The sequence below is a fragment of the Salvia miltiorrhiza genome, chromosome 6 (genome assembly GCF_028751815.1).
Source record: "Salvia miltiorrhiza cultivar Shanhuang (shh) chromosome 6, IMPLAD_Smil_shh, whole genome shotgun sequence".
Taxonomy (NCBI): domain Eukaryota; kingdom Viridiplantae; phylum Streptophyta; class Magnoliopsida; order Lamiales; family Lamiaceae; genus Salvia; species Salvia miltiorrhiza.
In genome coordinates, this window is record NC_080392.1 from 18214451 (window position 1) to 18231412 (window position 16962).

Sequence of the window (16962 nt, forward strand, 5' to 3'; positions counted from 1 at the left end):
GTGGAGAGTCGAAATACACTTTTAAGGTAGAGTCCATAAATGTTGGTAGTACACCAAAAATGTTGACAATAAAATATTATAAGCATCACATCCAATATTGTTGGAGTTAATATTGATTTTAACAATCTTTCTCTTAATCTTTTCCTTTCTACAATTGAAACAAAAGAGATAAAAAAGAAAAATCTATTTAAATGAGATCATGGAGGAATTAGAAACTCCTCCTCAATCAAACAAGAGGTAGAAACCTTGAAAATAGTCCAAAATAATATTTAAAAAATGCTCCCCCTGAAACAAACAAGAGGGAATAAAGAACTCCCTACCTCCCAAATGTCAGCTTTACTGCTGTAACTTGCATCAACATTTAGTGCAATGTTTACCTCATTTTTGGTTGATAATAGGTCTTAACAATAATGGATTATTTAGATTGAAGTTTTGCATCGAATTTATGTAAGATCTCGTTGAATTCTCATTACTAGTTTTATCGATTTTCTTTAGTTGTTCTTGGTTGTTTATTGCTTAGATAAATGAGCATATTTAGATAATGGTTATTGATGTTGCTTTATGCTTTTGATTATTCATCGCCTAGTTATAGTAGTTAGCTCGTTATTTGATTTGTTAGTGTAATTCTCCGTTGAAGTTGTGTTGCTATTCTTTTACATGTTCTTTAGGATAAATGATTATTAGTGCTTCCATAGATTTAAATGCTTGTTTATTTCCCTTGCCTAGATAATTGTTGCTTTATAATTTTGGATTTAATTATCTAGATTGTTAGCTTAGAACTCTAGTTTTGTATTCTTTCTTACTGTTTTCCTTGCCTGCTTCCTATCTATCGCCTAGATAACTTCATATGCTTTATTTCAATTACGAATTAGTTAATCGGAGAGAGAGTGTCAGACCCAAACTTTTGATTAGAGTGTTTAGGATTTACAGTTTTCTATGAGTAACATGATTAAAGTCCTGTTTAGCCTTCCTTGAGAGACGACTACTTACCACGCTAGGATGTCCTCGTGCGATTGCGAGCCAATCTACTAAGTGTTTTAGGTTGAGTCATGCAACAAATAATATTGTTCTCGAAACTCCTCCTCAATTGTTTAAGGTCGGTCGAAGGCTAAGACTTTTAATCGATATCAAACTTGGGAATTTAAAAGATCAACACAAAATAAGATTATTTTTTTTTAAACGACAAAATAAGATATATTAAGATAAGTATTTCAAAAAAAAAAAAAAGGTAATACTGAAACAACAACAAAACCAAAACAAGATGATATTAAGATGCTATCAAAAACCAAATCAATAACAAAGAATTGATAAAAACAGTGTCCATGCACCACAAAACATCATCCACGTGACCACACACTACAAATCAACAAAAAGAAGAAATTGTGTCATTTCACAAGAAACCAACCACTGAATCAACATTGTTTTTAAACAATAAACAACTGCTAGAAAACATCATGTCGCTAGCAAACGAACTGCAACATCTACTTCCCTTTTTGTTGAAGAAAGAAAATGAAGAAGTTGCTTAAAAACTTCTTCTGTGTGATAGATTCTTGCACGCATGGTGCATCACTCATCTTGGCAGTGTGTTCCGCTAATATCTTGACTTGGCCTTTTAGAGTCGCAAACTCAGGCATAGCTTGCTTCAAATTCGTAATGTCTACTACAATCTCCACCTCATCTGACATATAATTGGTTGTCTTTCTTAGATTTGGAGTGAGAACCTGCCACAATGTAAACTTTGTTAGAGGTAGTTTTAGCAACATTGTCATGAACATTTTTACCAACTTTGTCAACAGCCGCAAAGGCTTCATACTTGTTGAGCTCAGATATGAAGGAGTCTCTTCTTCTTCAACATCAACACTCGATGCTGGATATGTGGCATGTTTTTCTAGGGTGTATGAGATGTCCTTTTTCAATCAGGTGCTAATAGAGTTTTATAAATTTCAAGAGCTTTTACTAGCATATCATTGGGACGTTCTTTGAAACCTTGACTAATCAACAAGTTGTAGACGAGGCTGGGATAAAGAAGCATGCTTGAATCTATTGCCTTTGATGTTGTACGAGTAATGTTAGTGAATATCAATTCACCAGAACGGAAGGCAAGAGACTTACCAACTTTTATGTGGTTTTTGGTATGGTAAAAAGAAAGCTTGTTTGCATTACTTTATTTTGATTTACATCAATTAAGATAAGACAGACAAATGGAAGTGAAAGACGAAAAGAAGTTGGCTTACAAGAAAATTGAAAAGAAGGCCTCTTTTTTGAAGTTGCAAGAGAATCTACTAATTGAAGTTGTCTTACAAGGAAATTAAAAAGAAAGCATCTTTTTAAAAAAACAATGATCAATAATGGTTCTCCATCTACTTCTGTGATAACTTGTACCCCAACCTAATAGTTGGAAGGAAAGTATTTTATCAATTGAGTTGCGCTACATTGTTAAAAAAAAGCATCTTAAGAAAACATTTTGCATAAATTTTTGAAGAATATTAGGTGCAAACTTGCTCCAAGAAAAACAACAGCTTTTTGCTGGAAACTTTTTCGAAATAGAAACTCGAATTGACAAAACTTATCGAAAGGATGAGTACTGCGCGAGAAGTACATCAATGATAATTGTTTCTCTACTTAATACACTTGATGGAGCGGGGTGGAGTCGAATATTGCTTTTCACTCCATACATGCCCCGAAAATTCACCTCTGAACCCGACCACATACCATGATACCCGTTTAATCGGGGCGAGGGCGGGGCAGAGATTATGCAGTGGGGGGAAGGGTACTCGTTGACAAAAAAACAAAGTTAAGTAATACTCCCTCCGTCTCGGCAATATTGAGACTTTTTTTTGGGCACGTGCATTAAGAAAGTAATGTTTTGTGTGTAGGTGAAAAAGTGAATAAATGGTAAAACTTTTGTCAAATAAGGAAATATCTCAAGATAGGTGGGACGCCCAAAAAGAAAAGTGTCGCAGGATAGGTGGGACGGAGGGAGTAGTAGCCTATATAAGTTCTTCCACATCGAATAAATAAATCATAAATATCATACGCAAAAGTCAGAGATATTAAGTTTAAATTTTATCGGGGCAAGTTTGGGGCGGGGATCTATACCCCCACACTTGCCCCAACCCGATATGGGTATGAAAATATAAACCCAAACCCGACCTTGTCCGAATGTTTTGTTCCCGCCCCCGCCTCATTAGGGGCGAGTATCCGTAGATAACACTGTCATCCCTACCTGTAAAATTGTGGAATATTTATTTATTTATTTGCTTGTTGGAATATAAAGTGAGTTCTCTGCGAGAAAATCGATGATAGTTTAAGCCGCACTTGCAAGAAGAAAGGAGCGCTTGATTGCTGAAAAATGTTATGAATTTGTGGTGTTTGAAAATTTATGCAATCATAGAAATGAGATTGTGAACTTAATTGAATAGATTAAAATACAATTTGTGGTATTAAATTCCAAACTTACCCCCTACAGAGAAGTTAAATTTATAATCCATCTCATAGTCATGATTTTGTTGCTTGCTCCTTTTTTATGGACGAATTTTTGCATTTTGTTTAAACCACACCAACTGCCCAATTCACATCAATGCAACAGATACAGAAACACAAGAGAAGGCGTCCAAGTCTCAATTGAAACAAAGTTAACAAGCAATAATTACAACAATTTCTTGTGAATTTACAACAACAAACTGCACAATTTACTTGAAGGTGGCGTTACAAAGCCAAGAATATAAAAGGACAATAAAGGAGAAATACGTATAAAGGGACGACTTACTCAACTACAACAACAACCCAAAAGAAAAGGAAAAAGAAAAAAGAAAGAAAAGAAAGAAAGAAAGAAGTAATTCTAACTGACTCAAACAAGAGCTTTCATGTCTTCTTGAGTTCTTCAAACAATTGTCTCAAAGCAAGGCTGCAAAATGCCAAACTGTTCAGGCATTCAACCAGGGAAAATTTTTGCTGCTTGCTTCTCTCACTAGCTTCTCTTATCTTGCGAATTTACACTTCTCCTGCTCCCTGCTTTGGGTGCTTGTGAACTTGCGATCGACTTCTGAAGCGGTTTCAAGGCGGCCATGATTTCACCGAACGTTGGCCGTAGATTCGGATCTCTGCAAACACGAAAAGGGGCTTTTCATTCTCTTGAAAAATGGCTGTGGAAAGTGGCTACAAGTAGTTAAGACTTACGTTTCCCAGCATCTCAAGACAATGCCTCTGATGACGGGATCCATGTCGTCTGGTATGTCAAGACGGCGATGCTGAAACCCAACAGCGCCAACGACCTGCATCGGGTTCATTCCCCCCCAAGGCTGCCGCATGGTGCAAAGCTCCCAGAGTATCACGCCGAAGCTGTAAACGTCGCATCTGCATTGTTTATCAACAATAATAAAAGATCATGATGGTTGAGAAGCTAACATGTGATTCTTGAGATTTTCATACATTATTATAGCTGAATCAGGTTTAATAAGATGGGACTGCATACTTCTCATTGGATGGCTCGTTTCTCAACACTTCCGGTGCCATCCACTCCGCCTAAGCAAGACGAAAACCCTCAGAATTAGCAGCGCTATTTGCTCAAGAGAGCTATTCAAACTTGGTGAGTCGCGTTTCAGTTTCAAACAGACACCATTGTTGGGCCCAACAACGCTTAGTCATGTAACAACGAGCAATTTTTTACGTGGAAGCACAAGAACAAACGAGACAAGGAAAATTAATTTTTCAAGCTGCATCACATCATACAACTAAAGAAGACATGGTAGTTCCAGATATAATTGCAAAATGGCACATTTATGCACGAAAATAAGCTGGCTCCACCGTGCAAATGTCAGCCTAGATCCATAAGTTATCTTAGGATGAAATTTTAGACTGCAGATAGTTGCATGTTTCATTTTTATAACCTGAATTTTGTGATACCTAATCTCTTCAACAAAAAGATAAACAAAAAACAGAAAATATTTGATACATGTTCATGATGCAGATATCAAGACACTAAGGAATCGACACTTGGTTTTTCGCCTTTTCCTACAAAAAGAGATAGATATAGAAAATTTGAATTCATTTTTGAACCACAGATCACAGCAGACCACCTTTTCTGAAGGCGAAACTTGGCAATCAAAGTTCTCAAAAGCACGAGTAATAGGATCAACTGCAATTGAGCTATCTTCTACAAAATTGCTGATGATACAATGATGCATAAAAATTAGCTGGTCGCATGATTAGATTTTCGTTTTTCTTAATGCAGCATCAAAGGATATAGAGGCCAACTGGGACCAGAGATGAAACAAGGGCCAAGAAACTACTTAAAAGAACAGGTGTTCCAACATGAAACCTCACTAATACACAAAGGATAAAGGAAATAAAGTGACAGCTACAAGTCAATTTATTGAGAGGACTCTAAATCTACAATGCAGAGAATGACATAAGAAAAGTCGAGTATAGACATTAAATTTTACATGGCCACACACTGTAAATGATCATAATAAAATGTGAGACTAGCTTACCGTTCCAGCAGTTGACCTTGAAGAAAGAAACGTGCTGTGCTTCATTCTCGACAATCCGAAATCACACACCTTTTACAGAAAATGAAGCACAGATTAATATCTAAACTATAACATGGTAACATCACCGTTTCTATGTGATAAGAAAGTCACCTTCACCACCCAGTTCTTGTCAACGAGAAGGTTTGGGGACTTCAGATCTCGATGAACTATCACAGGAGTGCAATTATGCAAATAATTCATTCCTCGAGCCTGTCACATCACGTGTCTTTTATTAGCGCTAGCACATTCGCCCTTAATTAACAGTGGACAAATGAAATAAAAATAGAATATAAATTAGCATACTGCATCAAGTGCCATCCTCAACCGTCTACGCTCATCTAGTTGATTGTTTGGGCGATGAAGTAATCTGTATAAACTACCTCTGACCAAATAAAGAATTTGTCAAATAAAAACCATTTATAAGTTCATGATATGAATCATTTGATAATAAAAACTGACAGCAAAATTCAGAAAAACCAATTCTGGTGCATTAAATTTGTCAACGTTCATCCCCCAAGAGAGATGGACATCTGTTAAGTCAAATGCATGCAAATTCCATAATCTCAATATTCAGTTTATTAGGGCATCGCTCTAAAACGCTAGTGTCTATGTTTATATTAACTCTTCATCTTTCAATTAACAAAATGTAAAAGTAAAAAAAATAAAGCACCTATCTCACCAGAATATCAGTGACATGGTCAATCTTCTTTAGTCCTATCTTGCTGCCCTCACTCAAATAGATTACAGAACCATGCTTGACTTGACAAATTATATTTGTTTCATATTTAAGTGGCCAAAACTTGGAATGATGGAAGGCAGTTCTTAAATGCATATTTTATAACAAGTATACAAAAATCAACAGACAGAGGTTCGACAATCATTAATCCCAGAACGTGGAAATTACAAACAACATCAATCTTCAAGGTCCGAAAGTTCAAAGGATCTTAAGCATACCTAGGGAGAAACTCTGTAATAATCGAGAGATTTGGAGGTCGAGTGAAAGCTCCCATAAAGAGAACAACATTTGGATGTCTGACTCTTTTCATGATCCGGACCTTGAAAACCAGAAAATATGCATGTCAGCTCATGAAACCATCTCAAGTAAATATGAAAATCCAAAATAAAATAGAACTAGAACATAGAATGGAGTCGGAAGAGCAGGATCAATAAATGCACCTTTGAAATATACAAGTCAAAGTGTTAAACATAATTATAAAGCTACTCTAGTACTAGATAGTTATTTAAGAGCAAGAACAGCTCATTACAAAAATTTGGATTTATTTGACCTTCTTTGCTAGCAAGAAACAGACATTATTACATGCAAGACCTGGCTCTAAATGCTAGAAAGTGAGAAGCCATCATATAGGGTGATTACCTCACTTCTGAATTCCTCGAGAGATTCACCAGTTATATCTTGGTCAAGGAACTTCTTAACAGCAACTTCCTAAAAATTGAAGTTGTGTAAATATTCATCTTCCAGGATTTAATCGCAGCAGAAGAAGACTTGTAAAAACTAAAAATGCAACACATACAATACAAACACACAGACATGATGAAAACAAACTATGCTTAAGAAACCATGACAAGAAATAAATGACAATCGCTGGAAGACTTTGTTTAGAAACAACAAGATGACATTTAGAACCACCACATGGTACATAGACAACTTGATAGTTCATAATTGTCTAACCGATAGAAATATGGAAATTGGGGTTCAATAATGATTTTCCATATTGATTAAGGGAACAGAGAGCCCGACACTTCAAGAGACAAAACGATCAAAACTCTAATTTTGTGCACAGTGAGATGTTGAGAAGGCAACAGAGGTACAAGAAAGCAACATGAATCACCTAGCTTTGAGTGAAAATAAATTAAATAAGTCACTGTTTCTATCAAAACATTTTCAAAGATAAAACATGTATCCATTTAATAGACTATCTTACAGCATGTTAATTTGAGAATTTCAAAAGACAACTGAGGTTGGGGAAAATGCAGGATTCTCTAGTGGGGTTACTGAATCTATTTTCTATTTGTACACAATAGAAAAATAAACAAAATCCCTCTACAGGCTTTCAGAGACTCACAGTTCCATGCCAGTCTCCGCGGTATACCTCGCCGTAAGATCCTGAAACAAAGGAAATTAAATAAAGAAGTATATTAATTGTTTGTCCAAGACAAATCAATCACTTGTAAGTATAACAAAATAACAGCTATTAGCCAAACCCAAACATAATGCAGGATTAGTACCAAGCCCGATACGCTCACCCAAGGTGATATCTTCCCAAGGGATTTCGCAATCCGCTACATCATCTAAGGTTGAATCAGATTTTGAACTCTCATTCTCAGTGGACCTATCTGATTTCCTCTCCCCTCCAGAACTTGGTCCCGAACCTCCATGTCCTCTGTCACCACTACCTCGTTCATGAATGGCAACATCAGTGTCCCCATCACTTCTGACACCCACTGTTGGACTAAGTATGCCAGGGTTATCTGGTGAATGAACAGCAGATTCCAAAGCCTCATACTGTTTTGTAACAGCTGCAGTCGTTGCTACTACAGCTGCAGCTGTTGCAGTAGCTGCAGCTGCGACAGGAAGCTGAAGTTTTGAATCACTGCTTGCCTTTGCAGCAGCAACTACCATCGAAGAGGCAACAACAGCAGCAGCAGCTGCTGCCGCCGCAGCAACCGGAACATTTTTTGTGTATTTTACAGGAGTTGCTTCAGAATCTGAGGAAACATCATGTTCACTAGATTCTTTCAGATCTAATTGGAGATGTGGGTGCTTATCCACATTGCCTCTAGAATGAAAATCCTGATGAGGCAGGGGAGGGAGAAAAGATCGATCAAAATTATGAAAACCCTTTCCTTTAAGTTTGTCATCAGATCCTTTGTTATCGTATTCTTGCATTGCAGACTTGACCTCTGATAGCGGCATATCTAGCTGCTCTGTGTACATTTCTGTGAACAAATTTGGAGGTGCGACAACACCACTTTCAAGCAGAACATCATGGAGCTTCTGAGCTAACTGCGGATTTTCTTTGGCAGCCTCAATCATGTATTTCGATACATCCTTCACTTTCTTTTTTCGAACAGCCGGGGAGCTAACACCTTCTGTCCAGGATGGAGATCTTGCATGTGTATGGCTGGGCCTGGTAGAGGTTTCCAGTGCTGGTTCTCTCTTCACATCTGAACCATAAGCATACTGTTCAGATCCTCCCTGACCTTTCATCGGCAACTCTCCTAAAGCATTTGATGATTTATTTTCACCATCATCCATCGATTCCTTTCCCTCAGTGACACTGTTCCTGAATTTGGATCTTTGGTCCAATAATCCAAAATCTGATTTTTCTTCAAATGCACGGGATGAAGGCCTATGAGAAGGACCAGCATTTTTAGACACTGGGTAGATGGGCATAAAAGAGTTTTCATAGTCGGGATTGGCCCCTGCTGCATCAGAAGGAATAAGTGCACCAGGGTCGGCCATCAAATCAACAATGTATTCCCTGAACCACAATTTGACATCTTAGGATAGGATCATTTATTAATCACACAATAGTGATTAAATGTATTTGGAAACACTATCATATCATATGCTAGAAACTCTCTGAGATTCTTTTGAATAAGAAGCAGAGTTAAAACAAACAATTAAGAATTAAGCAACAAACATGGTTATGACTAGAACTTAGAACCGTTGATGCTGTTTGCAGAGAAGAGATGTATTTAATGTATAAACCTCAAGACTCAGAACTTATTTTATACTGTATACTTCACTTCGACATTGAATGTGGCAAGCAATAATTTAACTGGTTAGGCAGCACCTAAGCAATCACGGAAGTCCAATATGGCATTTTGCTCATTTCTGTTGGAAAAGACAAAAGAAAAGTACGGCAAATAGAGAATATAGCAATTAAATAGCACTTACCTCCCACCATCAATTTTCACAAAGTTCACTGCCACGTCATCAGAACCAGTAAACTGTGCTCCTTTCACCAAGCGACAAGGAATTCCAAAAAAATCAGCCAACACCTGAACAATCATGCCATATAGGTAAGAGACTAAATGAAAGGTGCATGTCCAATTGTCCATTATCCATAAAGATCAGCCACTACCTAATATATTCTTTTACATTTACATGTCCTTTGGTGAGTGTCAAATGCTCATTCTTATTTATTCTATATAAGTACATGTCACGTAGATTTGATGATTCACATTAGTAATAGATATAAGGACTCTGATTTCATTGTGTTATACAAAACAAACCATGAGCTATTAACATCATATATCTTCTTTTACAATTCTCCAACCCATGGAGCAAATATACATATACATGTGAATAAATGACAGCATCCACCAAATTCCCTTTTACCAAAAATTATAAGAAACTATAAAACAAATTCAGGGTGAACTAAATAAACTAATAGTTACATACATACATACATACATATTTGTATGTGCATATATGTTTGTACATCCTGCATGTGTATATGCTTGCACAATGTGTGTTAATGCATTTAGGTTTTGCACTTGGATAGGCGGATTTAGCTCCGTGATGAAAAAATAAACAGGAATTGATGGAGCATGAATTATGTTCACAAGATGTAAATGACTCAATCCCAGTAAGGGAAAAATGAATCGCTGGGCATATTGAAAAAAAACAAAAAAAAAAACTCTCAACATTAAAAACATTTGATACCTTGAACAGCAATGCCCTATGACGAGCTAGTCCTATAGTCAGAGAACCAATAGGCAAAACCATGCTCCCATGCTTTGCTTTCAAAGTATGACTGAGATTTCTCCATGCTACCAACATGCTGTCAGGGTCACCAACTGGCCCTCCCATGTGGTCAGAAACTAAAGTAGCAAGTTTTCGCACTGTATTGTGGGTTACAGAACTTACAGAATGTGACCTTGATCTGAAACCCATTTCAAAGGCTTTCTGCTCAAGTTTTAACAACTTGGTATCAGATTGTCTATTGACAAGAATGGCTTCCCAACTAATATCATTTGATACAGGTGTTGCTTGCAAATCGACAAGGGAAGGCATTCTAGATGATGTGGAATCAGTCACAATGCCATAAAGATCATAGAAACCATCCAGAATCTTGTCGTCATAGGTAAGAGCATTGTAATTCTGTGAAGCATGGATAAATCTAGAATATGAGATATGTTAGAAAGGAGAGTAAAGAGGATCATGCATATGAAACAACAATATATCTTCCTTCAAGTCGAGAACAAATCAGATAAGGTACAATTTATGTGATGGATAATCTTACAACATAGAATAAGTTTAAAGAAGCATCTCCACAAATATGCAAAGAGAAAGGGTTATATAACATTGTCATTTCAAACAGATCTTCATGTTTATTTAAGAGACTATCTAAGAAGGCTGTGATCCGAAAGAAAGTAAATTAGGGAAAATATTTTCAGGGCACCTGATATTTCTAAATCAAACATGTATAGTTCCTTAATAATGCGATCAAAGCAAAAAAGAGTTGAAGTTGTGGAGTTTCCCTTAGTTTAGGGCCTTTAGGCCCATGTAGTTAGTGAATCCTATTTATTACTGCATATGATTTTTCATGGGAAAAGAAAAGTTGATATTTACTTGTGAAGCAGACAACGAAACTCATGAAATGCATATGCCAAGAAGCTACGCTTAGGGAATTATTACGGACATATTTCAAAAATAGGGAGGAGGTCTTCATGTAAAGAATATCTGGCAATAGAGTGTCAAAAATTTCTTTAGGGTTCACACAGGCCAGAGATAGGCCATGTCAATCTTCTCGCTAATTTTCTTTCCCCATTCTCTACTGTTTTACTTATTGTTCTTTGTAAAATTATGTTGTAGCAAATTAATATTAAGCTTGAGTTAATATGTAAGCCTGAATTACAGTGAGCCTAGAAAATGAGAAGCAAGAGATAATGGAGGATGAAAACATACCTAAAATGATTGTAAAGAGCAAATGTCGGAAAAAAAAAAACATGAAAAAATTGTTGATATATGTGGTTTCACTTTCATGACATTTTAGAAGAAGAATATACCCATTTCTCTCCCCTAATTAACGATTACATGCTATGAAAAAGGATACGTGAGTGCAAAAAATATCTAAATGTTACATTTTCCAAGAACAAAATGCACATGAAAATGTACTTGTACAGAGCATGCAAATTGCCAGTCTGTTTTGAGATCTTATCTTCTTGACTCAGTTCCCTGTTTTAGAATGACATTATGTCATGTTTTCTTAAGTGCTTATAAGAAAGAACACCCTCAGATTGGACAAAGCAGATGCCACTCTAGCAGATTCAAACCGACGTAAAGATATGACTAGAACAGGGAATTTCAATCCATGGCTCATAGAAAAAGAGAACTATTGTCATTCATCGCAAATGCAATTGAGCAGGGGTAGGCTCCCATATGTGATATGTTACATAATCACTCTTTGTCAAACGTAGTCTTGGACTCATAATAAGCAATAAATTCCCCATTGATTATGCCATCTATTTGAGTACGGACCTATATTCCAACACTGAACTACTACGATTTATGTAGCAAAAGCTTAATGAAATAAAAAGGGCACATCTCGATTTTATTTTGCCTGAATAGTTGATTTATTAGAAAACAGTCAGGAATTACTTAAGTCTTCATTCCACAAACTATCTATCAATCGACTAGTTTCATATCAACCTAGAAATGACTAATTTCCGTTACCTATAAGCCGTTGCATAGGTTTACCCCGGTCTTATCATTTTCCTTAAATTAAAGTTCCTTAAACCGATTAAAGAGAAGAAACAATGGCCATGGACTTGTCTCAATTAATTCAACATCTGCAAGTACCAAGAATGCAAAATGCTGAACAATAATCGATAATATAAGACATGAACCCAAAAACATACCCAATATCGATATGCCATAACTTCAGCCGGAGTATTCTCAGGATGACAAGTACCTAAACTGATCTGCTTCACAGCTTCAATTTGAACAGCCTCAGGATCCTCCTTTGCACTCAGTTCTAAGGCCAACTGAATCTGATATTCCTCCTCTATTTCATTCTCCCTCGAGTTGCTAGAACCCGAATCACGCCTCACTGCATCCAAAGCAGCATCCAAGCTGCTGCTGCCCACAGAATCAGAAGGCTCCATTTTCTCCCCCTTCGTCACGTTAGATGAAGATGGGGGGCTAGGACTATGCCTATGTGTGACAGAGTTCAACCACCCCGAAATCGTCGAAAATGGCTTGTGCTCCGACTTAGAGTGAGATAACTTAACAGTTGGTGAACCATCACTCAATCTAGTAGTACCCCTTGATGATGTTGAAGAAGCATCTATATCTTCAGACTGATTAGATCCTATGTGAAGCTTCTTCAGAAAGTTTTTCATTTCTTTTCACCTAAGCTAAGAAAGTCAATGCTAAAGAAACAAGAACCTCTGCATAAATCTTTCCATGGCCTCAATCCAAGCATGAACCTCAATCAATAAAAACACCAATTTCACATCAAAGAGTGCAAATTTCCAGCTCCATCAATGAACCCTTTTGCAATATCCAAGAATTTGCAGCAAATCCCACTAATACCAAGAAAATGCCCACTAAACTTCAATTCTTCACAATAATAGCAAGAACCCCCTACTCATAAAATACCAAAAACCCCATAAATTAAAAGAATACCACACTTGCAGCCTCGCAAAACCCAAAAAAATACACAGCAGGTACACTAATTACTTGGGTGAAACTAAATAAAGATTGTTCTTTTCCAATCCCCAGATTAAAATTTCAAGAACTGCTGAAGGGGTGGGGGAGAGAGAGTCAAATGAAGTGCAGTCAATTTTACAATCTTGAACTGTGTGAAGAGAGAGAAAGAGAAGGAAGTATGAAATAAAAAAAGAGGAAAAAATTGTAATTGGTCAATTTGGAAAAAGAGCCATACGCATATGCTTATGTAGCTGCAGAGACAGCAAAATCAATCCAAGTGGGAAGTAGAGTAGGACCTTCAACAAATACGACCCACTTCTTCCACATAATTTTGTACCACTTTTCTCCTTTACTTTCGACGAACCAAAACCAATTCCAACTTGTCCTCTCCCTATCAGTCCACAACTACATTTTTAAATAAGAATAGGTTCTGAAAAATTCCTGTGTCCATCTGCAATGCATAATATTTTATTGAAGTTCAACATATTGTCATCTATAATATAGAAAAGTGTAAATAATTATTGATGACACGAATTTTAATTAAGTAAGTATATTGAAAATAAAAAAGGAGACCACTTTATTAGTGGGTGGCAAATGTCCATTGTGGGACGTTTCAAAATAAAAAAATGCATTTTTTTTAATAAATTACATAAATAATTAAAGAAATTTAAAGATTGCGCGACGAAGGACTTGAACTCAGGACCTCAGGCATTGTCCATTAACCTTCTACCGAAAGTGCACAATTTTTTATGGTGGGATAGTGCACACTTTTGTGGGACGTCCCACTTGTAATTTTATGAGTAGTGCTATTGGAACAAAATTTGTCCGGTCAAAAAACGTTAAATACTTTAAAAAATCAATTTAAAAAAAATTGGTTTAAATTTAAAAAGAATTTAGTTACTTTTATTGTTTCTCCACATTATAGTTTTTTTTTTTTAATTTTTAACAACTTTTTTTTAATTATTACTCCATCCGTCCACGATATCGTTTCCACTTTGTGGACAGCACGAGTTTTAAGAAAGTGATGAATATTAGTTGATAATAGTAGATATTGTTATGAGTGGAGTTTGAGTCTCACTATATTGTGAGTGGAAATTTGTGGACCCTACTACTAATACTATAAATGGAAGTGAAAACGATATCGTGGACGAACCAAAATGACAAAAGTGAAAACGATATCGTGGACGGAGAGAGTATTATTTTTTGTAGTTTTTGTACTTCAAAAAATTAAAAATTAAAAAAAATATTAAAAAATTACAAAAAAACTACAATGTGGAGAAAACAATAAAACTAACTAAATTCTTTTTTATTTTGAACCAAACTTTTTAAATGATTTTTTTTAAAGTATTTAACTATATTTTGTCCAAATAACATTATTGCTGAAATAGAAATTTTATTAAAAAGGAAAGAAAAAACAGAGAGAAAAAGGACTAAAAAACCCTTGAAAGCACAAACGCTAACAAAGGGGCAAATCTCAAAGGATCCGTCAAAAAGCAAAAATAAAAAACCACGTGAAAACACCCGCAAAGGACCATGGGTAGTCGAAACAAAGAAAACGAAAACTAAGAGGAGGCGTCCTCGTCTTCATCACCCTCGTCGTCCAACATATCTCTCCAATTTTTATAGTTTGGGCTGCGTCGGAAGATGAGTGAATCACAAAGTTTTGCAGAATCGCTCCTCCAGACTGAGCCTTCTGCACTTTATTCAAGAACTCCATCGGCAACGGAGTGTCAAGAACGGCGCCCTGCAAAACGGCACCAGTAGCACGGCCAGGAGCTTTTTGGAAATCTGAAGACATACCATTCTTGATTATACGCCTGAGTATGTGCTTAATAGAAGAATCATGAACCTTCCCCTTCTTGGTAGTCCCCTTTGGACGCCCTCGGCCGCGAGTTATCAAAGCCAGATCAGGATTGCTACTGTCGCTGTTCTGGAGCATCTCCTGAGCTCGCTGCACTTTTATATTGGTCTCCAACATCGTTTCTTTTATAGCCAATTTGGTTTCAAGAGCCATCGCATCGTTCTCATTAGCGCCCAAAGAGCTCTCTCCCAACTCTCCCGGAGTCGCATCCATTATAAGCACCTCATCGATCTCCTCTTCACTGTCTGATACTCTATCAACATTTTTTGCAAAAGTGGCCTGCAAGAGATCTGGGCCATAAGATAAATCTAAACTGCCCTGAAACAGACTGCCCTCCTGTTCCGAGGAATGTCCCAGCTGCTGACCTCCGTGTGGCTGAACCAACTCTTTCCTAGAATGCCTCTTCTCAATCAATTCATTCCCAGACTGCCTCCCTTCAATAGAGTTATCCGCCTTCTTCTGTCGTGCAATGGGAGATGACTGAAAATTGTCAAGTGTCCCAATATTCATTTCTGCAGAAAGTTGTGCTATCTGCCCCAGAGCAGCCTCACCCGCTTCCCTTGCCGGCGAAATATAAGACACTTCATCCTTATGCAGATCTTCATTAGCTAACGGCCCAAACGGATTAACATCCATAATCGCAACACCCTCGACCGATTGTCTCCTCTGATTCAGAACCGCTGAGTCCTTCAGAGCATTCTTATCTACAATATTATCTGCGGGATGTCGTTGTCCCGCTAAAAAAGCAGGCTGGTGTACTTCCTTAGAAGATCGATCAATAGGCTGCCAGTTTCTGCCCTTTGCTCTAGCGGCAGCAAAACCATCCCCAGACGGGTCTTTGATATGAGCACCCTTCGTGGTGTCAATCATCTCCGGCCTCGGATCAACATCCTCTTTCATCGCCGCTTTGCTCTTATTGCATTTATCTCTACTATGCCCCGTCAGCCTACAATGAGAACAGTAGAGAGGTAACTGCTCGTAGGAGAATCCAATATAGAATGAGTTATTCCCACAGCCAAGCGTCATAGGTTCTTGGAGAGGCTGAGCCAAATCCACTTCCACCAATATCCGGGCAAAGTGTCCGACTTCTCTATGCACTGAAGTGCTATCAAAACGTATTGGAAGTCCTATTGTTCAACCAATGGAAGCAAAGACTTCCGGATGCCATAACTCAATTGGAAGATAGTATATTCTGACCCAAACATGGCATAATGAAGATATTTCTTTATAAGGATCGAAGAAACTAACCCATTCTCTGATGCGAAGAGAACCTTTTGACAGTTCCCATCCAGTTCGCTGCTTCACCAACGCCTTGTCCTCTGCACAGTTGAATTCAGGATATAAAACCCTTTAGCCATAGGGGTAAGAGTCGAGCGCTCATTTACGTGCCAAAGCTGTTGAAGTTCCACTTTAAGATCGATAATAGTTCTCGGTTTATCTCCCTTACGGAGCAGAAGTCTTCCAATAAGGGCGTGGCTGAAATCTTCGACTTGGTTCACAGGGGGGAAAAACGGCGTTATCAGTAGATAAACGCAGAGATGGTGGAGATATAGGTTTGCTAGGGTTTGTGACGCTCAAAGAGGGAGATCTAGCAGCAGCAGTGATTTATGTTTAAATTGCTCTATTTTCAAGGGTTTGTATATGCGTATTTTAAGATAATCTTCTGGAAATTGGTGCGTTTTATGGTGTATTATATGCTTTGCAGGAGATTTAGGTTTCCGAGATGAAGAGAACAAATTTTGGAGAGTTCGGGCTAAGAATCCCGTTTTTATGCATAATCTGGCGCGTCAGAGAAGTGAATCACCGTGCCAGAGCAGAGAAGGCCCGCGCCAGAGCAGAAGCCACGCGCTGCAGAGCAGAGCAGATACACTCGCCAGAGAAATCAA

General features: G+C 37.4%; 1 protein-coding gene across 6 annotated transcripts; it reads right to left on the reverse strand.

The window, feature by feature from the left end:
• Positions 1-3594: 3594 nt before the first annotated feature.
• LOC130990294 (probable serine/threonine-protein kinase SIS8) lies at positions 3595-13614 on the reverse strand. Of its 6 annotated transcripts, none has more exons than XM_057914511.1 (13): positions 12423-13614; positions 10225-10662; positions 9454-9557; positions 7797-9034; positions 7616-7656; positions 6907-6975; positions 6486-6586; positions 5835-5913; positions 5643-5741; positions 5493-5561; positions 4475-4524; positions 4180-4356; positions 3595-4103 (listed from the first exon to the last, which is right to left on the reverse strand). In XM_057914511.1, exons 1-13 carry the CDS (start codon positions 12903-12905, stop codon positions 3971-3973), a joined length of 3081 nt encoding a protein of 1026 aa, XP_057770494.1. In that variant the 5' UTR covers positions 12906-13614; the 3' UTR covers positions 3595-3970. The 6 variants fall into 6 exon arrangements, 3 of the variants coding, with proteins under 3 accessions (XP_057770494.1, XP_057770493.1, XP_057770495.1); XM_057914510.1 differs by having other exon boundaries at positions 7779-9034; XM_057914512.1 differs by lacking the exon at positions 3595-4103 and having other exon boundaries at positions 4216-4356; positions 4432-4524; positions 7779-9034.
• Positions 13615-16962: the final 3348 nt, after the last annotated feature.